General features: G+C 30.0%; 3 protein-coding genes across 3 annotated transcripts; 1 reads left to right on the top strand and 2 right to left on the bottom strand.

Annotated features, from left to right (window-relative positions):
• The first annotated feature begins 1,950 nt into the window (after positions 1-1,950).
• On the top strand, positions 1,951-9,798 carry LOC123305343 (zinc finger protein 236). The gene is made up of 4 exons (XM_044887034.1): positions 1,951-2,280; positions 3,615-4,282; positions 6,498-6,835; positions 7,211-9,798. The coding sequence occupies exons 1-4, from the start codon at positions 2,140-2,142 to the stop codon at positions 8,722-8,724; spliced, it is 2,661 nt and encodes an 886-aa protein (XP_044742969.1). The 5' UTR covers positions 1,951-2,139; the 3' UTR covers positions 8,725-9,798.
• A 5,006-nt stretch (positions 9,799-14,804) lies between these two features.
• LOC123305353 (mitochondrial-processing peptidase subunit beta) lies at positions 14,805-18,345 on the bottom strand. Its single transcript, XM_044887044.1, has 6 exons — positions 18,198-18,345; positions 17,970-18,063; positions 17,390-17,849; positions 15,897-16,365; positions 15,224-15,427; positions 14,805-15,161 (listed from the first exon to the last, which is right to left on the bottom strand). Exons 1-6 carry the CDS (start codon positions 18,267-18,269, stop codon positions 15,021-15,023), a joined length of 1,440 nt encoding a protein of 479 aa, XP_044742979.1. The 5' UTR covers positions 18,270-18,345; the 3' UTR covers positions 14,805-15,020.
• Positions 18,346-20,343: 1,998 nt separating this feature from the next.
• Positions 20,344-21,597, bottom strand: LOC123305376 (60S ribosomal protein L32). The gene is made up of 4 exons (XM_044887077.1): positions 21,520-21,597; positions 21,210-21,311; positions 20,996-21,148; positions 20,344-20,524 (listed from the first exon to the last, which is right to left on the bottom strand). The coding sequence occupies exons 2-4, from the start codon at positions 21,300-21,302 to the stop codon at positions 20,366-20,368; spliced, it is 405 nt and encodes a 134-aa protein (XP_044743012.1). The 5' UTR covers positions 21,303-21,311; positions 21,520-21,597; the 3' UTR covers positions 20,344-20,365.
• Between the last annotated feature and the right edge of the window lie 188 nt (positions 21,598-21,785).

Consider the following 21,785-nt stretch of genomic DNA (forward strand, 5'->3'; position numbering starts at 1 on the left):
ACATAGTGATAGGGCTGAGCTCCACCCAACTCTATTGAAAGTTGAAATGGTTAGTAACGTCCAGTGACGTCAAACACTGACATTAGTCGTTAAGTGACGTCAAACTAAACAGAACAGAAGCCTTATTTGTTAACTAAAGCTTCATACGGCAACTAACATAACTACTAAATGGTTTTCATAGAGTAAGGCATGTGTTTTCTACTTCAATAGAGAAAAAAATTGGTGTTAAAAATTTTAATATAACTTCAGATTATTTAAAATTTTTTTCCATTGACTCGACAAACACATATTTGTTAGGAAGTGGGAATCAATCAGAAGCCTTGTTAATTGGCTAGTTGCCGTTTTGGACACGACAATGCCATTAACGGCAAGAGCCTTAATTTAATCTTATAATGTTTGTTAGAAGCAACTGGTACGTTCTCACACGATCGACAAAATTATAATCCAACATTTTCGGTATTTCTCAGACATCCGTAATAAATTTAAAAACAAAAGGTTTTTAACAAAGAGCATAGGATAGAGGAGAAGCAGCCCAAAGAGCATAGGATAGAGGAGAAGCAGCCCATATGAGCTAATGTAAAATCGTAGTATACGAGTTTCAGCGCCTCTACCGAGTCAGGCTTTCAAACTTAATAGTTAATAGTCACCCCCGCAAAGTAGTTAAACTTAATAGTCATACCCGCAAAGGCCTACAAACTTAATAGTTGATCGCCTCAGACTCCAGATGTCACTTATAATTATACTTCTGCTTCTTGTCTATCCTATAGTCTTTGAAGCAGCCCATATGAGCTAATGTAAAATCGTAGTATACGAGTTTCAGCGCCTCTACCGAGTCAGGCTTTCAAACTTAATAGTTAATAGTCACCCCCGCAAAGTAGTTAAACTTAATAGCCATACCCGCAAAGGCCTACAAACTTAATAGTTGATCGCCTCAGACTCCAGATGTCACTTATAATTATACTTCTGCTTCTTGTCTATCCTATAGTCTTTGGTTTTTAACTAATTTTTTAATAGTTGTTGATGTCAAATTTCTATATTTATATTGCTGTGATTTTTGAATTTTTTTTTTTTTGTGGTTAATTACAAACCACAATTAAAAAATTTACATAAAAAATCATTGTGGATGTCACTAATACGGAACTTAGCTGATTGCACTAATACCGGGCTGTCACGAATATATGCAGATCGGTCTTTATATAAATCTGTATTATGTAGATCAACCTTTATATACATCTGTATTTCACAGATCGGTATTTTACATAGAATTAGAACCAAAGAGGTTATATATTACATAGAGGCTTAAAAGCATAGGAAACGCAATAAGTGAATTATTGACCGATTAAAAAGAGACCGAAAAAGGGGGGCCATCTTCCCTCTTTGTCTCGCAGCCTATCTAAGCGCTATATTAATATTTTAAATTATTTTATAAACACGTGCGTGTCTGTGTATTTCATAGAGGTAATATAAGACAGACGAAGTCAGCTATACGTGTACATTGGAGGCCACATTACGGTTCTATATTATTAATTCTATGCATAGAACCGTAATGTGGCCTCCAAATGGTTGATCGCTATAGAGAGAGACCTAAAAAAAGTACGCGTAGAGCTGTCCTCGTCTGTCTTATATTACCTCTACTAAATACACAGACATGCATGTGTTTTATATAATAATTCAAAATATTCATATAGCGCTTTGATAGGTTGCAATACAAAGAGGGAAGATGGTCCCTTTTCTCGGACTTTTTTTTAAGCGGTCAATAATTCACTTATTGCGTTCCCTATGATAGAGGCTTTTAAGCCTCTATGTTATATATAACCTCTTTGGTATTTTAACATATTAGTAAAGTTATAAACCCTTAATAAAAGTAGCCATTATGAACAATTGCTAAAATGAAGAATAAAACATTTTAAAATTTGTATATGTCAAAAAATAAGAAATTTTAAAAAGAGTTATTCAATTAAAACTCGAGAAATACTTAAGTAATATAAAATTGGCATTGTTTCTTATTAAATAAAACAAATTCAAAATATAAAAAAAAAATTATTTGTAACCAAATACACCAAATACGTACAATTTTAGTTGACAAACAAATATGAAGTTTTAACATGTTTTAAATAATTTCAATTGTAAATATTAAAAATGTCTGGATACAAGCGCGTGAATTATTATGAACTGTGTCGTTTGTGCACCAGCAGTGAAGGTGTTAAAATTCATATATTTTGTGAAGATGGAAAACGACGACAATTACAAAACAAGATTCAAATTTGTTTACCGCTGCAGGTAATTAAAATCTAGCATTTTTTTAGTAAATTATATGCCTTTATCAGTTCTCTAGCCTTCATTAGTTTATTATTCCATCAATTTACTGGTTTCCCTATTCACCTTGAAACACCTAGGATAATGAAGTCGGGGAGCCATAAAGTCCTTAATCTATGTTCTTAGGCATGATTTGTGAAGCCATAAACCTTACCGAATATATATGGGTAGGGTACACCTTATTAAAGCAACCCAGACGTTGTACTATTTTTTGTACGATAACCTATACAAAGTATGTGGAATGGAATATCATAATGTGCGGGACTTTTAATTTTAAATAAACGGGATTACAATTTTCCTGTCGCTGTAATTTAATATATCGAGGCTGTGATAAATTAATAACCAAAGTTTTTTTGATTTCCCGCTTGGTTTTCAAGATATTGAAACCCAAAAAATGTGTTAAGCTCCTTGAAATTTTCATTCTAATCAAGAAAATTTGGAAAAAATAGCACTTGTCATTGAAGGCATAGGTTATAAGTAAATACTTAGAAGGAAAAAATACAATACAAAGAAAATAAGGAACACAAATCTTTCTACTCGAGCTAGCTCAATTAGTATTATAAATCCTTTTGAAACTTTAATCACGAGGAAAAAAGATTTTTTTCTGTATACGAAATTGAAACTGTTCGGAGTGCAAAAAATGAGTTTTACAACAAAAAATATTGCGTTCATCATAAAAAAGTAAGATTATCATATACCAGATACTAATCTTGGATTAAAAACACGTTGTCAATAATAAACAAAATAAAAAATCATAAAAAAATTTGTTATTAATCTTACAATCTCTGCTTCCGAAAGTCGAGACAACAGTATTAGAAACTACATACGAGTGTAGATTCAATCACATTCACAGGGTATTCAAAATTTAAAGGAATAAGTATGTTCAAATTTTGTATTTGTACAACAAATTTATTTAGATGAGAATCGAAGTCTTATACAATAAATATTTAAGACATATTTTAATTGGCAAATTGGTATGCAGTTTATATTTTAAACATATTTATTACAAATTTCCCTGTGTGCTTTCTTTAATAATTTTCTCCTGGACGTTCCATAATCGAATCGAAGATTTTTATGACAATTTTTATTTCTCGACAAGGAGGACTTTTATGAAGAACGCCTCGCTACTTGTTAAGTTTGACACTTTGGCCTCTTGTAAAATTAATCCGTGGACACACTGTATTTCTTATTAAATGAAAACTCCATTTAAAACACTCCAATAATTTTGAATGCAATTTCTATTCAGAAACAAAAATAAAAATGTATTTTAATTTTTTTTTTAAATTCTTACTTTCAAGGTTTGTGAAGATGATTCTTTACCGAAAATCGTATGTGCTGGGTGTTTAGAAAAAATAGAATACTTTTACGATTTTCGTGAAAGTTGTGTAACATCTGAAGGAATGTTAGAATCGTATTTTACATCAATGCGATATTCGGATGATTTACTTCGAGAACGAAAGGTTTATATTAAAGAGTCCGACAAGTCACGCAGTAAATCAAAACCATTACCACAATCTCTATTAAATCAACAACAAAACACCATGAATGAAGATCAAACACAAAGTCAAAATCAACCTCAAACAGTCATTAATCAAAATATTACAACATCTTCACAACAAACACAACATCAAACACCAACAAATCATCAAACAATACAGCAAAACATTCCAAATATTATAAATACGACCAATACCAAACAGCAAAATTCAAATATTCAAACAACACAATTAACGAATTTAGAAATAATATCACAACAAGTGCAAACTACTCAACAGCCACAGCAACAACAACAACAACATGTGCAACAAAATCAACACGACAACTCAATAGTAACGCAACAATTAACACAAGATTCAGTCCCGCAACAACATACTCAACAGATCATACCACAATTTATGATTAGTTTAACAAGACCTGGTAATGAGATATTACAATGGCAAATTAAGGATAATGGATTATCTGAAAGGTAATTATATAATATGTATACCACCGTTTCAAATTCCATGTCTATATGACAAACCAACAATTATACAATTCAAAATATCTAGCAACAAAATGCTAAGTACTAGTCAATTTGTTAAATAATCTAGCATTTGTTTATATCACAACTTCCTGGGGCACTTGGCCCAGCTAAATTAGAGTTGTTTTTGTTTCAATTCAAATTAAACATTAAAATTATATCTGTTAGTACATACTGTTCTGTGCGTATATTATATAGTGTCCCCCCGGATAGAGGTAACTATACTTGTAAATTTTCTTATTTTGCATTTTAAGAAAAAAAATAATTCTTTATATGAAGTTTCGCTTATTCTGAAAAGTATGTAGGCATATTTAAAACTTCTAAATAATGTACAGGGTAGCCAAAAAATTGAAATCACTTTTTTTCTTTTTGGTAAAATAGCCTTCCTTTGTATAAGTTGACAAAATGTTACTAAGAAGAGTTATTCGCAATTAACAATTATGAATCTATACAAAATATCAAGAAGATCCGTGTACTTTAATTATAGTATCATTTTTTATTTGAACATAAGTTGTAATTACAAAAAAACGCAATAAAGAAAATAAAAATAAATCAATTGACATGTGCTATTCGAAAGTGTATTTTTTTGTGGACTAAGTTAGAAAATTAAAAAGAAAATTTATTTTCTCGGATAAACATTCACTAAGAATGAAATTGTCAAAGTTGGAAAGATCTTGAAATTTTGTATAGAGTCATAATTGTTAGTTTCGAACAACTTTTCTTAGTAACATTTTGTCAACTTATAAAAAGGAAGGCTAGTTTACCAAAAAGAAAAATAGTGATCTCAATTTCTTAGTTACCCTGTACATTATTTAGAAGTTTTAAATATGCCTACATATTTTTCAGAATAAGCAAAACTTTTTATAAAGAATGACTTTTTTTCTTAAAATGCAAAATAAGAAAATTTACAAGTATAGTTACCTCTATCTGGGGACACACTGTATATACATAAATATTTTTGTCATCTGATATTTTGTCAACAAAATTTGATTTTTTTTTTAATCCCATTGGTGCGACAGAGCATTTACAATTTTTGGGGTGCTGAATTCGAATTCGGTTTTAGAATTTCTCTAAAACATACGGTTTTCAAAATATTTTTACTTAAAAAGGGAAAAATCCACCACTATGTAATTCTTTTCTGACATGGAAATTGGAAGCCTTCCTTTTCCTTCCCTTTTCCGATAAATATAAATAAAAATACTTTTTGAATCTTCCGATATCCTTTTTGCTCTTCGAGAAATCATATGATATTTATTATAGTTAAAATACACATTGTATTACTACTAATATAAATATTTAGATATAATTAATTAATTATATTTATATATTATCTTCTCTATTTTCTGGAAAAAGATTTTGGAAAAATTCAAAATAACTTTTGAAGGGGAATGAATAGTATTTTCTGATGGCGTAAATTTTTTTGTGAGAAAAAATTATTTACTGGTGAAACATGACTTACTAGTTTTTGCCATATTAAGGCCGAATTTCTCGAAGACGTGACTAGCTAAAGCAATTTTGCTCTCACGTTCGTATTCAGCATGTCAAAATCTTTCAAAAAGTAAACTAATGCTTGTCTGATAAAATTTGTGTAGACCCGTGTTATATTTGACGTCTCTTACAAAGGATAAAACGACTCAGAGTCTTACGAAAACTACCACCATTCAAAGCTTGTTACGAAGATTACTTTTATTTCTTACAAAATTTACAAAAATAGCTTGCATATTTTTACAAAGATTGATTGATTTCGATTTTTTTTTACAAAGATTTGTTTTAAGAGATGATTAGATTTGAAAATGTTTTCAGGAAGTTTTGAACTGTTGCTAATCTCTTATATCATGTTCAACAATTTGTATACACCGCTATATTTTCTCAACAAACAGGCATTGTAGGATTTTTAAAAGGCTGATCAAAATAATTGTATTTTGTTTTCTTATTAACACCTTTGGCCACAATGTATAAATCGTTCAGCCTACCCGCCCATTAAAATTTTTAATACATTAAAAATGTTCCTTTTTCAAAAACAACCATTGCTAAACGTTTAACAATATCTTTCTTTTCATAAAGCAATAAAGTAAACAGCATATAAACAGGCAATTTAAATAATTAACTATTTTAGTTTTATCAATTAATTAATAATGTGAATTTTGATTAAAATTTTCAGATTTAAAATATTAGATCAACTACCAGCAATACTAACACAAAACATTTGTTTAAAATGCCGACAAATATTTTTAAATACCGACGATTTAACAAACCATATATGTTCAGCGGTTGAATCACCACCATCATACATTATACCTGATACAGAGATACCTGAAACAATTACAACAACCTCAACAAAACAGCAACAAACAAATGGTACAGCAGCCACAATGACCACATCATCTACATCAACAACATTGGATATACAAAAAGCAATTTTATCTAGTTTAGATCAAATCGATTCATCAAATAGCAAAGATAACAAAACTACAAATCAACAAAAAATAATAAGTCTAAGTAATAATCAAAATAATAACTCACAATATTTAACAAATCAAATAGCTTTATCGCATAACGCTTTAAATTCATTACTAACTAATCAACAACAGCAATTCTCTAATATATCATTTAATACGTTAACTGATAATCAACAATTCACTAATACTAATACTAATAATAATTGTAATGCGCTTACGTCACAATCCACACAATCAACAATGCATATAACAAATAATTCATCGTTTGTAAATAGTTTTTTAAATGTAACACAAAATAACAACCAAGGTTCATCTGCTTTATCATCCTCAACATCATCATCATCATCAAATCATCAAACTAACAATAACATATTTCGGAATACGATCGATAATAAGACAAACTTTATATTAACAGAGACATCAACTGATAATAATTCAACATCAGATGAAAGTAAATCAACGACTGTTAATTCTACTGCAACTGTCACAACAATGACCACGTCTTCAACAAGTACAACACCTATAACAACACCTCCAAAACATCAATTTAGCGTACAAAATGGTTTATATATGTGTGATACATGTGATAAAACATTTAAGCGAAAGGAGCATTTAATGCAACATCGTAAATTACATTCCGGTGAACGTCCGTTTGTTTGCGATAAATGTCAAAAATCATTCTCACGCAAAGAACATTTAATTCGACATTCGGTTTCACATACTGGGGAAAAATGTTTTGAATGTGATCAATGCCATAAATCGTTTTCACGTAAAGATAATTTACATAAACATCGTCGAACGCATTTACCATATATCTGTGATATATGTAACAAAAGTTTCATGTTTAAACATTATTATTCCACGCATAAATTAACACATTTACAAGAAGGTACTGTTGCGACAATTCCTGAAGATGATAAATCAAAAATAAAAAAACAAAATTCACGCCGTAAAGAACAAAGTTCACCACCGTCTTCAACGTCATCGTCAACAACAACAACGCCATCGAAAATTAAAACAGACCCTGAAAATGTTTTTATTCAAAATGGTGTTGATAATATTATTAATTTAGGAGGATCTACAATCAAATTTACTCCTACAAATAATAATACGTCGGATCAAATACAAAATTTAATACAAAGTTTAACTTCAGCTGCGGCGGCTCAACAGCAAACGAATAATGTAATTACAGCAAATATGAATCATTTAACTGTTGTACAAAATTTAGTACCATGTACAACCGATTTAACCCAATTAGTAAATAATAATAATAATACAGTAACAAATAATAATGGAACAATACGTAATGGAAATGGTACAACAACGCCACAAACTAATTTGACATTAATCGAACAAAGTAGTAAACATTTAGCACAAATATTAACATCACAAAAATATCGTGATAAATATATCGCAAACACAAATATCAAGTTAGAACAAAATGGTGATAAGAATTTAATAACACCAACAATTTTAAACCAAGGTGGTATTATTTTATTACCAACAAAATCTCAAAATTTTATATCATTAAATCCTCAAGATTTAATAAATGTTGCAACTCAACAACAACAATCAACATCCACCTCATCTTCATCTCCACCTTCAGCAAAAATAACAAATAAATCTGATATAAAATCAACGTCAAATAAAAAAGTGAAATATACACAATCGAATAATTTTACAAATAATACAATTGTAACAAATTTAAATCAAATTGGTGGTGGTAAATCAAATGTTTTATTTTCGTCGAGTAGTAGTAATAAAAATGGTGGTATACCAACAAATGTTATAAACAATACAATTGTAAATACGGCAACGTCACAATTAAATCAACAGCATCTTACGAATAATATTTATCAGCATCATATAAATGGACAACAGAATTTAACAGTACCAACGTCTTCGACGTCGAATGCTCAATTTATTTGAGTAAACGAGACCATATATGTTGCTGTTACAATGGATCATATTGTTTAAAATATTGTGTAGTGTTCAATTCAGGTGAATCTGTATATATTTTACCGAATTAATGTTTTTGGGGCAAAATAAATTTGTTTCATTGACCCTGTCATACAGGACGAATGTTCTAGCTTATGAAAGTTACTGAAAAAATAATCTGTCTATCGTACGAAGTTGTGCGATTCGTAATATTATGGCAAAATATTATCGGAAAGCCTGAATGAAGTCTCTCTTACATGAGGTAAACCTTGTATTCACTATCTCATCCCATCTCCTCCGCCATTCATAAATACTTTAAACTTTCAACAATTAAATAATAATATACGAAATAGTGACCTCTCTTAGGCCACCTTGAATGTAAATCAATATCTATTCCGGAAAACACTTGTTGGTTTTTCACACGCATATTTTCATTGGAGATTGTATTAATTTGACAAGTGCAGACATTTCGAAAAACGTACCACTGTTGAACGATTTGTGAGAACCTTTGGGTATGTTCGTCTCTGTATGGCCGGCTACTAATGTGCCAGTTTTTTTCAGTAATTATATTGAAAATTTAACCTTTGATCTTAGTGCATTTATTTTTGGCATTTGAATTAATGAATTTTGACTCGTACTAGAAATAATCTAGCTCACTTAATTGTGGTTAAAAATTCAGCATAGCGTTGAAAGCTCCCAGGGTATCTACGACGTAATGTACGACTATACTAACGATGCAGTATCATTTTATTTTTCTCAACGATTTCTCAAATCTGTTTCTTTATGAGAAAATAATTTTATTAATAAATGAATGAGTACAATCTTGATTAAATATTTAAGGAACTGCCATTAAAATCACTAGTGGGAGAAAAACGCATGCAAGGGACATTTTCTAAAATAAGCATTTGATCACGTTGTTTCATTGTATGAAAATATTAAATAATTTTTTATGCCTTTTCATTAATTTGAATAATTTTCATAATTTAACGAGAATTACGTACGAAAACTGTATCATATACCTTTTTTTTACAACGTGTCTACGTATTTTGTTGAAATATAATTTTAGATATTAAAGTTTACCATTTTTGAATTATTATAAATTTTAACAAAATGTGGTGTGACTCTGAGTAAAACTTTTCATAGATATGAAGCATAAACATAAAGTTTTAATTTGCTTGTAAAAATTGTAAATAAAAATATTTTACTTAGAGCTCCATCGATTAAGCAGTCTAGCGGTAGCTGGAATACTGAGCAATTAGTTTCAAGTATTTAACGAAAGACCAGTTGTGATCGTCTTATTGGATATCGAAGCCAAGCTGCCTAGTGCGTATATTGAATAGTAGTTATCGAAGAGTAGATACTTATGTGAATCTATTTTAAATAGCAAATAGATTTATTCATTTGCAGGTCCAAATTTAGAGTTAGTTGGAGAATAACCTGACTCCAGAACAATAAATTTCTTCCGATCTGAGATTTCAGTAAATTCTAGATTTATACAAAAATGATAAGCTTTAAAAATTTTTTTAAATGATCTCTACAATATATTATCCCTAAGATGACGTAATATTTTATATAATAATTTGAGTCAGTCACTTTGTATACAGTATGTTAATTTTAAATGGACCAGTGTTTTTAATTAATTTAAATAGTTTATATATACATAATTAATTTATTAATATATTATTATAATATATTGAATGTACAAAAAGTAAGTAAAATTATGACAATAGACGAGGAAATTTAGCATTTTACCTCTAAAATTTCTGAAGTAAGATTGTTCGAGATGCGTTTTTTTGTATTAGGTTTTAGAAGGTATTTATAAACTTTTTGAATATTGTAGATTATTGGGAGATAATTTCCCTCGTTTGTGGGAATAATTGTGGACTAAAATTTTTTTTTCAATTCCCTAAAAAAATGCATTTTTTAATGCACGTATGAGGGAAATTATCTCCCAATCATCTGCAATATTCACAAAGTTTATAAGTACGTTCTAGAACCTAATGCAAAAACCACATCTCGATCCTTCTTACTTCGGAAATTTTGGAGGTAAGAACTTTTTTTTGTGTTAAATTTCCTCGCCTACAAGTGTTTATCAAAGTGTTATTTTTTTATTTTGGAAATTTAGCTTTTTTGAGATGAATGTTTCAAACATTAATATTTCATGTTATTTAACAATTCGAAGATAGAAAAAAGTATTTTTTCATTGGGATGTTTTCTTTTTATGTATATAAATGAAATCGTAACCTTTTTCCCATTTATATATATATATATTACGCAAAAAATTTTCGGTCGATAGGCAATTTCTGTTTTTAATATCTTTTGTATTAATTTTTTAATCAATTTATTTGAAAATATTTTTCTCGAAAACGCATGGTTTCTAAAATTTGTACCTCTTTAAGTTAAACACTCAATTTATACAATAAAAATAAAATAGCCCGTGATTTGGTGAAAGATAAAGGGGACTCATTTTCTCGTTTCTGCCCCAAAGGAGGCTGAAAAACATATCATTATTGACTAGTTGTAATAAGATACTTCTATCAACAGTATTCCGCAAAAAATATTGGAAGTAACATGGACATTAAATCTTCGAAAATTTAGCTATTCGCAGATGTTGTGGGAATAATTTTTGGGAACTACTCTCGCTAGCAACTTTAGACTTTCAACCCTTATGCTTGTTGTTTTCCTGTATCAGATTCTATTATACAATAGTCTATATAGAAAATAAGTTCATAATTATTAATATTTTCATAGATTATGAGTTTTAAAATTAATTTTTTGTAATCTGACAAAAAAAGAATGAATTTATTCAAAAAATTTTGAAAAAAATTGAATTTTTTAATTGTCAGTTTTTAGTGATTGTTTTATGACATCACATACAAGTAGAGCATACCTCATATTACAGTACTTTTTTTTATTGCACTTTTATATTGGGTATTTTATTTGAAATTTTTGGAAATATAAATACATAAAATAATTAAAAGCTTTGCGTTTGCTTGCAATAACTCAAGTTTTAATAGAGATATTCGAAAAAAAGATTCTTAAACTAGAAAAAATTTGCAATTTTCTCATGTATAATTATGTTGAGTTTTCTTTCGCTAAGGGCTCTTACTCAGCGCCTACAGTCCATTGTTAATAATATAAAATAGATTAAATGTTTTATATTTTTTTGCTTGTTTATATCCTTTTCAACTGTCAAGACAGTTAAGCCTATAGTTTTTTGGAATCCCGAATAAATACCATCTAATAAATTGAGATAGTTTACAGAAACTAGTCAAATAGCTTATTCGTAGCATTGGATTCGATTATAAAATTCATGGGGAAACAAAATCATATTGTTAGCAAAGTAGTACTCTTGCAAAATTTTCGCTTTATTCATTTGTCTCCTCCGAGTTAGAAACGAGAAAAAGGGTGAAACATGCCAGGGTCTATTTTATTACATGGATGAGTGAATGAATCAATCGTTAACTAATTAAGTAGATGAAATAATGACGTTTTTTCTAATTCTAATAAGAATATGTATATAATCCATATTATGTTTTAAATAACTTAAAAAAGCTATTTATATTTGTCAAACGCAGTATAGATAGATACTATATATATAATATATATATTTAAATAAAATACTTAATTGTATTTGAAATGAATACATTTTGTCATGTTGAATAAAAATTTAAAACAAATACTAATTCTTTAATTTTTATACCTCGATAATTTTAGCAAAAATAAGAGAATGGAATCTCAAAATATCATTATATTATATTTTAGGATTAAAAGTGCATCATTGCGAGTAAAAAAGGAAAAAATTGGACCATCTGCTCGGAGTTATATGTCTTAGTGTCACCGGAGTCCTGAAAACAACACCTACCGCTGCGGTGGGTGCGCTTCTAAATATTTTGTTGATTCACTTAATGATTGAACCGGAAGCTATGACAGTTGCCTACTGACTTAGAATTTGTAGTCAGTGACACTGTAGGACAAAAACAGGTTATGCGGGATTGAAGATTTTCACCCCACTTGTGGAAATAGTGCAAAACTCCACTGTTCCGATTGACTGTTTTGATCGCAAATTTGGGGTAATCGTCCCTTCCATATTATACGTTAATACGGATGTTCGGACCATATGTTTATACGGATGGATAAAGGTACAGAGATCTATCTGATGCGGGGGTTTATGGACCTAGAAGAAAGAAATCGATTGCTTTTGATCAATATACGACGATTTTTCTAGATCTGTAACACGAAGGGTAGATAGACAGGAATTGAGGAATAGAGGAATTGAACCATCTAGCACTGAATAACATAGTCAGATTGATCTCGATACCTTGCCACTCTGGCGTTAAAGCGGACGAAGCAGCGGACTCGTTGGCCCGAGAAGAGTCGTCTTAAATGCACCTTTTTTACCTGAGCTTGTCATTCCCATAGCAAAATGCTCTGTAATTTACCGAATCAAGGAAGTGCTACGTAAAGCCCCTCTTGGTTACTGGGAATTTGCGCAGGGCATTCCACAGGCCAAGTTGTGTATAACTACAGCTAACCCATTCGACTGTGTTCGGCTGAACCTCACGAGATTACACTGACGATTGAATTATCACCTTTGTAACATGGGATCTCTGATGATCCCACTTTAAGGGCCTGTATGTAGGACGATGAAATCTTTATACATGATATTTGCACTTGCAGAAAAATGCGGGGTGTCTGGTATAGAATTTTTGGGTCCGAAATCTTGGATCCATCAATTAAAGAGCAGTCCCGGCGGAGAAGCTGTTGGCTTTTTGCGTGGCGTGTGACCTCGAAATAATCCTATAGCTTCATCTGCTTAAAATAGCGCCTCTTACCCGATAACATGTCGCTTCGGGTGATAGGTTTTTCTCAAAGAAGGCACAGGACAGAGGATGATCCGCCTTTGGTCTACCTTCTAGAGACTCATTTGCCTATAACTATTTTTCTTCAACTGTCACAATATATTGACAATTTGTTACTATTCTATGGGCCAAAAATTATCAATTCTCTTACCATGAGTCACCAGGGATATAGTATATATATAATTATTGCCCAATTTATAACTTCCGAAATTTCGAAGTCTCTCAAGTTTTTTGACGTCACATGTTAAAATTTAAAAAATAAACGCAAAATTTATATGTAAAAACAAAAAAACAAAGTTTTTACTATACTTCCTTATTAAAATTATTTAACTTGATGTTGACGTTAAAAATAATATTTTAACTGCTGTTGTATTTTAATTATTTCTATTAAGGGGCCGTTTATAAAATACGTCACGCTAAAATTAGGATTTTGAGTCCCCCTCCCCCTGATTGTCACACTTTCTGTGACCCCCCTATAAATATTACGTCACAAAAACTAAGTAGCCCCCCCCCCTAAAAATAGCAAATTTTGATTAATAGTACACAAATTTTTATATTAAAAAATATTAATTTTTTTTCCAATAAAATTTAAATAAATTAACAAAACTCTTTTATAATAAAAATAAATAGTGTAAAACAAATAGATAAGCCGCGAACGTCACATTGTCTTAGACCCCCCCCCCTTGTCACACTCAGCAGAACCCCTCCCCCTTTGAGTGCAAACGTATTTTATGAACGGCCCCTAAATTATAAAATATGTGACGTCACAAGGAGGAGGAGCTTAAAAAATGTAACCATCTGTGACAATGGGGAGGAGGGGATTAAAAATCGTAAAATTGTCCCAGACTCAAATTTGGTGGACATATAATAATAAATAGGGCTTTTCATTTACAAAATGATTCTTTTTTGTTTCGGACTGTTTTCAATCAAGTAAAGACATATCTTATATTTTCTATCCTTGTCAAAAAGCGCTGCTTGAAAAAGATAAAATATATTTAACTTTCTTAGGTTGAATAATTTTTTGACAACTGTCCGAAAAAAAAGCAAATCGATGAAAAGGTCTATTGAAATACCACTTTTCGTGTTTAATTTCAGATCTCTTTTATCCTAAAGGACACTTTTTATCTTTAAAAAATCACTCTCATTTTCTTTAGTTTTAATGTTATGTTAAACAAAGGTAGTTTGGTCAGTAAATAAAACTACACTAAATAAATTATAATATAAATAAAATTTATTTAAAATTTAGACGCCTCGTCTAAACACCATATAAATCAAATCGAAACAGTTGACGACAGTATGTAAATTAAATTAATATAACATTTATTTTCCAGAATATTTTGTTTTGTACAAGTTCAGAAATTAAACGGTAATAATGTTTTTTTTAAATTTATAACAGATTTCACTAGATGCACAAAATGTATTTATTTAAAGACGTAACCAATACATACTGGAACGAATTCTGTTATATTCAGGAAGATTTTCTACAGGTCCAACAGCTGCTACAGCTGGACAACGATCATAAATATATTTCATTGATACATCTCGAACATTTTTAGCGGTGATTGCCTACAAATAATATTTTCGTATTATAAATAACTCAAATAAAAGTGTTCAAAAGTTTTACTTACATCAATACGATATATTAATTCGTGGATTGGTAATCGTCGTCCGTAGCAAAGAGCTTGTCGTCCAATATCTTCACATATTGGTGTAGTTCCATCCAATTGTAACAATAAATTCGTTTTCAACAAATTTTTAGCACGCGTTACTTCACTTTCAGTTACTGATGTACATAATCTCATCCATTCACTTTGAATGTTGTATAACATATCCTGAAAAATAATTAAATTTTGTATTTTTTTTTTTCATAGATGAATTAAGTTTTACAAAGAAATTGTCATGGATAATCTTTCAGTGTTCATTAATTTTATGAATAACTTAGATTTAAATTCAATGAATATAAATTAGTTGGCATCTTGACTACGTGGAAGCTTGTTGAAAAAGATGCTCCTATATATAAAAGTAAGTTTAAGCACCATGGCACCAATTTTTTATTAGGTGCTTGTTACTGAATTGGAACACAATAGATTAAATTCAGAATAGTTCTTCAAGATAAAATTCCAGTTAATAAGATAAATCTGAACTTAACTAATAGCAAATTTGAACTATTACATTGCTTTGTTCCAAAAAAAAAAAAAAAAAACAACAACAATAATTTGAGAGCCTCATTTAGACACATGCTTATTTCTTATTTTAGAAAAACAATAATGAATTAAATTATTGAAAATCCAAAGTTCTCACCTCACATTTCATTGGATCTGCTACAAAGTAAATTCCCCAAAGACCAGTATCCTTGTAGCATGTATTAAATGATTGATAACTGTGGCAAAGTCCACTTTGTGCACTGGCTAAAGCCAATTTTCCAGCATTAACTCCACCACCGCCTTGGCTACGATCCCAAGCTCCTACTAAAGTGTTAGCAACCATCAAAGTTAAATTGTCTGGATCAGGCCAACCACATCCTTCGACAGCTATTGCAACATGAGCTAATGGAATTGAATCGTCACGTACACGAATTTCAGAGCCAGTAAAACGGCATGGCTCTAATATTGGTACACCTTCGGTGTATGTACTGCCTAAACCTTGGAGATGAGATTGTGCAAGTTTGCATAATTCACTGTGGTTTACACCACCAGCTGCGGCAAGTACCATACGGGGTGCTTTATAATGATCTTGGATATATTTTTGGAGGTCAGCTTTTGTAATTGACCTGTTGAAAAAAAAAAAAAAATTTATCAAATATTTGCACTTTCGAGTTTTAAATGGTTCGCATAATTACGGATTTATAAACCGTAATAAAATTTCTAAATGGTTTCACATAATTGTGGATTTATAGATTCTTTTTGTCTGCCATTTCGAGGTTTGATAAGATTATTAATAATGAAAAATGAGGTTTCAGCTATGGCTTAAGTATTGAATTTATGGAAAACTATTTCCTCGATTTTCCTAAGTCGTCGAATTTTTAGAACGACTGTATTAATATAAAATCATTAATACAGTAAAGATAAACAAAGCTGCAAGAGATTTAAACCTCTTGGGTAGGTGCAAACTTTCTGCCATTTGTTTCGACATACTGTGTTTGTTAATGACTTTTTAAATTTAAACGACAGACATAAGATGCCTCATTTTTCTTAATCACCAAATTTACCTTTATCAATCCTCCTTCAAATGGCAGATAAAAATAATCATAGAAATTTGAACTCATGGTCTATTAGTAACGTAGTTATCATTAATTTTTTCAACAGTTTTGTCGAAAAATATTTCACCAGGTCAAATAATTATATTCCAACAGATCAGGTATTTGATCTTGAAGGATATATTTTTTTCGAATTGTCATAAATTAGGGCTTGATTCATTCAAAAATCCTGCCAACTATATACGACTTCGAACACATTATTTTCAAGATTACTTTTAGGAGTGGTTAATCTCGTCCAGCTACCAGCATACCAGGTCAGCAATAACAATTCTTTCGTAGCTTTTTTTAATTACCTAAAGTATTATTAATTGTGAAATCCCCCTCCTCAAGTGTGAAAATTATAAATCTTATATAATAATAACCTTCAATATTAGAGTAACAACACATTGGTTTTAAGGAAAGTCAAAGAGTGCATCTTGATGTTTCACAGCGTGCATTTTAATGATTTAATATAAGATATTGTTACTAACTATCGTCCATAATCGCGTTATTGAGTCATCCGATAAGTTAACTATATGCAACCAAATTTAATACTAACTTAATATTTTCAGTTGGTCCTAAAATAGTATTTCCAAGTGGTGTTCCTTGGTAAGCGGTGGCGTGTAAATGATCGAAAACAACCTCTTGCAAATTTGATTCGACTTCTTGCATCTCACGTAAAATCACCCCACGTTCACGTTCAATTTCTTCTTCGCCGAGTTTTGAATTTTGAACAATATCTGCCAAAATTTCCAATGCTTTGGGAACATCATTTGCTAAACATCTTGCATAAAATACTGTTTGTTCTCGACTTGTGTATGCATTCAAATGAGCTCCAATATTTTCAACTTCCAATTCTAAATCGGTTTGTGAGCGTTTCTTTGTTCCTTTAAAGGCCATGTGTTCCAGGAAATGAGCCACACCATTATTCGAACTGTTCTCGTATCGACTGCCAGCATCAATCCAAAGTCCAATTGTTGCTGTCGCTGCACCAGAATCTTCAGTTGCCACACGCAATCCTGATTTAAAAAATGCATTTTTTATTAGTTTTGTCAGATTTATTAATAAAATTATTAGAGAGGAAAGGTATCTCAGTTAGGTGAGTTCCATTTTAAATGATTTAAAAATAATTATCTAACCTGAATCTAAGATTGTAGTTTGAGTTGGTGGCATATTTACGAGCTGTTCGGCAACTCCAGCCTCTGTAGCGGCGCATCTCCATAATTTTGGAGACTGAAAAACAAAAATTTCATACTTCAAATGTAAAGTTGAAAATTACGTAATAACCTAAAATTATCTTATAAAAAGCGACAGTAGATTTTATTTAAATAGTATTAAACATAGATAATAAATAATTTTAAACTTACATTTCTAATTAAATTTGTTCGATTTGTTAAAACGCGTAAAGGATTGGATAATTTTAAAATATTTGACGCCATTTCGATGAAATGAGGCTGACTTTCCTCCTAATTTTTAATCTGTATAATGTCAAACGTACACTTGTAGACGTTATTCCTTGATACTATCCGGGTTTCGTAATCACACTATGACGTAAGAGGATCCTGTACTCATTTAATAAATTAAAAAAATTTTAATATTTTTTAGTAAATTTTTTTATTTTTTATTTGACAATACACTTTTAATTTTGGAGACATTTGACAAGATATTCATACAAATATTTTGTTTGCTTTGTAACTACAGTTTTGGCATTTTTTAATTTTGGATGTTAGAAGCGAAACAAAAATACTCAATCACGGTACTTCTTCGGAAGTTATAAATACTCTTTATGAATTATTCTTTATATAATTATCTAAGGAGATTAAGCTTCAATAACTTCTTGGTTTATGCCTTCAAAATCGCTTTTTACTGAAAAACAATTGTGAAAAAAAACAATTGACTTAGTTAATGTTGAATATCACACGTTTTACGTCCTGAGCAAGCTGCAAAAATTTCAACTTGATATCTGTTTTCGTATTTGAGTTATCGTGTAGACAGACAGACTAATTAGGTGATTTTATACCAAAATACCAAAAACCTATACCAAAATTTTGTTCGTATCAAGGTCCCATCTTCTAAACAGTTAAAGAATAAATAAACAAATATCCTCATAAATAAATAAACAAATTTTGAAATATTTTTCCGTAAAAAATACTGTTTACCCGTGAGGGCGCAAATTAAGACAAAACTTTGGTGTCCATTTTCTCCAAAACTAAAAAAGATAGGGAGTTGAAAATTTGAAGGTACCTTCAACTAGTGGTCTTAAATTATAATTTCAACAATTATCTAACTCAGTTGTTAATCTATATTTGTTTTTACAAGCTTTGCACAACTGAGTTAAGTGTGATATATTCAATGTACCAAGAGTTTGGAACGGAATGAAAAACTCATGACGAATTAATTTCATTCTTTCCCATGGCGAATTTATTGCCTCCACTGACAACTTTGCATTTACCTGTACTTCCTCCTTGCTAAATTTGGTGAGTAGATAATATAACTAGTGCAACCAAATGAGTTTTAAATTTAAACTCCCGTCCGGTTTTTCAACAGGATAATTATGATAAAAATATTTTAAGAAAACATACTATCGAAAAAAGTTGGTGTGTAGGAACTTGTTCAAAAAAAAACCATTAAAAAGTTGCGAAAATCAAGTTTTTTGCAAAAAAAAAAAAAAAAAAAAAAAAAAAAAACGAAAAAAAAAAAAACAGTTCAAGAGTTTTCGCGTGAAAGACAATAACAAACATCCATCCATCCAAACTTTCACTATCATAATATATAACAGCAAAAGCATACACATTTCACATACGTCATCATACATTACACTTTCAATTTTCGATTTTACTAATATACGCTTAATATATGATCAGATGTATTATGGAAAATAAAAAAATATTGGAACAATATATTCCCAATATGTGAATATTATATTGTCTTTCAATTCGTTTCAATATATTAAAATTGAAACATTACTCGATTTTTCTTTGCGTTTTCACGGTTCCTTCGTGCATCTACAAGATTCATAATTATGGAAAAATTTTCATAGAATGCTTCGTTAGCAAACGCTCACGGCTTTTCGGACTCATATTTTTGCATTTTCGTAAATTGCATAAATTGTTCTTGTCTTAAAACCGTGTTCTCTAATAAAGTTTCGATCGGAGCTTGTCTCATTTTTTTAGCTCTAGAACGCTCTATTTTTTGTTTTTTATCAAAATCATTTTTCGGATTTCTTTTTTGTTTCGAAAAACCTTATTTTCGATGGTTTTGGAACAAGTTCCTACGCTCTAAATCCAAATTTCTAAAGTTTTTTCTTAAAAACTACTATTTTTATCATAATTGAGGTATATTATTCACTGAGGTATTTTATAACGTATTTACTGCACTATAGCAAAAGGAACAAATGTTCTCCAAATTAATTTTAAGAACAATTACATTCAACTTATGAAATTAAAACATTGATTTATTAATTTAGGTAATTAAAAAATACAAATTAAATAATAAGAAATATTTTATTATATTTTAATCACTATAATTACAAAATTTATTCGTTTTCTTGTGATCTTAATCTGGCATTAGCGTTTGTGACTCTTATGCTTAATTGTTGGGCTCTTTCAACAATCAATTTTCGTTTTTTAGATGAAACACCATGTGCAATTTCTGCACAGAATTTACGATTTTGCATCATGAGTACTTCGAGTTCCTAAAATTATAAAACAATAAAAATTACTATCTTTTGAAATATATTAACAATAATTACAATTAAATTTTTGTTAACTCAGCAGTAGTTGTCATCAAACAATTTGTCAGGCGCAAATTACCAAAAACATCATTGTATTTCTTTACAAAAGAAAAAAAATTAAGGCTGTTAGAAAAGGTGAACGATTCTTGGAGCGCAAATTTAAATATCGTTTCGTTTTCGTAAGTCAAATATGCCGGGGATAATAATCAGAGAGAAAATTTGCAAACCTCTTCAAAAATCACTCGTTAGTTTTTCCATGCGTAGAAAATTCTAAATACAGGCCTAGCGCGTAAAATAAATTTTTTGAAAATACTGGTATTATTTGAACGGTTTATAAAAAAAATTTGCAATCGACACTTAATTTCCAAGAAATCGTAAGATCCTTTGAATTTATAGAACAACCTTAATCTCATATAAAAGTTGTGTACATACCTTAACATTGTGTACAAGTACTTTACGGAATCCTGTAGGTAACATATGACGGGTTTTTTTGTTTGATCCATAACCAATATTTGGCATCAAATATTGTCCCTTAAAACGTCTTCGGACTCTGTTGTCAATACCCTTGGGCTTACGCCAATTCCTCTACATGACAAAAAAAAATAGGTTAAAAAATGAATTTTTGAAAACTAGAGAATAAACAAACCTTAAGTTTATCATATCGATCTGATTGATGTCGGATGAATTTCTTCGTCCGCTTCTTAACGATCGTCGGCCGATATACTGGACGAATCGACATTTTCCTTACCTATAATACAAAACGTACATGTTTATCACATGAAACATGCCAACACTTTTTAGATATAAAATGTCATCATAAAAATTATTTTTCGAAATAATATGAATGAAAACAATTTTAGAACACATCACTGAATAATTTACAATTATTTGGATTGGAGAAATTTAACAGATGTCGAAAATATTTTCAGATTGACAAAATTATATGTACACCTTACCTATTTTATAAATGAATCTTAGAAGAAAGATCTTCGACGAGTTGTGAACTAAACATCAGTTACTTTAAGGGGTACCAACTTATACCACCAACATATAATATAAATTACTAAAAGTTTTTAGTTTTAAAAAATAGGCGCTAATTTGGAACTTATAAGTTAACATTATAATAAAAATATTTTTTTAATTATTTTAAAATTAATTAAGTGTTATTGATAAATTCAACAGTTTTAAAATTAAAGTATTTTAAGTGTATTTCAAAAGTGTT

This window comes from Chrysoperla carnea, chromosome 1, assembly GCF_905475395.1.
Source record: "Chrysoperla carnea chromosome 1, inChrCarn1.1, whole genome shotgun sequence".
In the NCBI taxonomy this organism is placed as follows: Eukaryota; Metazoa; Arthropoda; class Insecta; order Neuroptera; family Chrysopidae; genus Chrysoperla; species Chrysoperla carnea.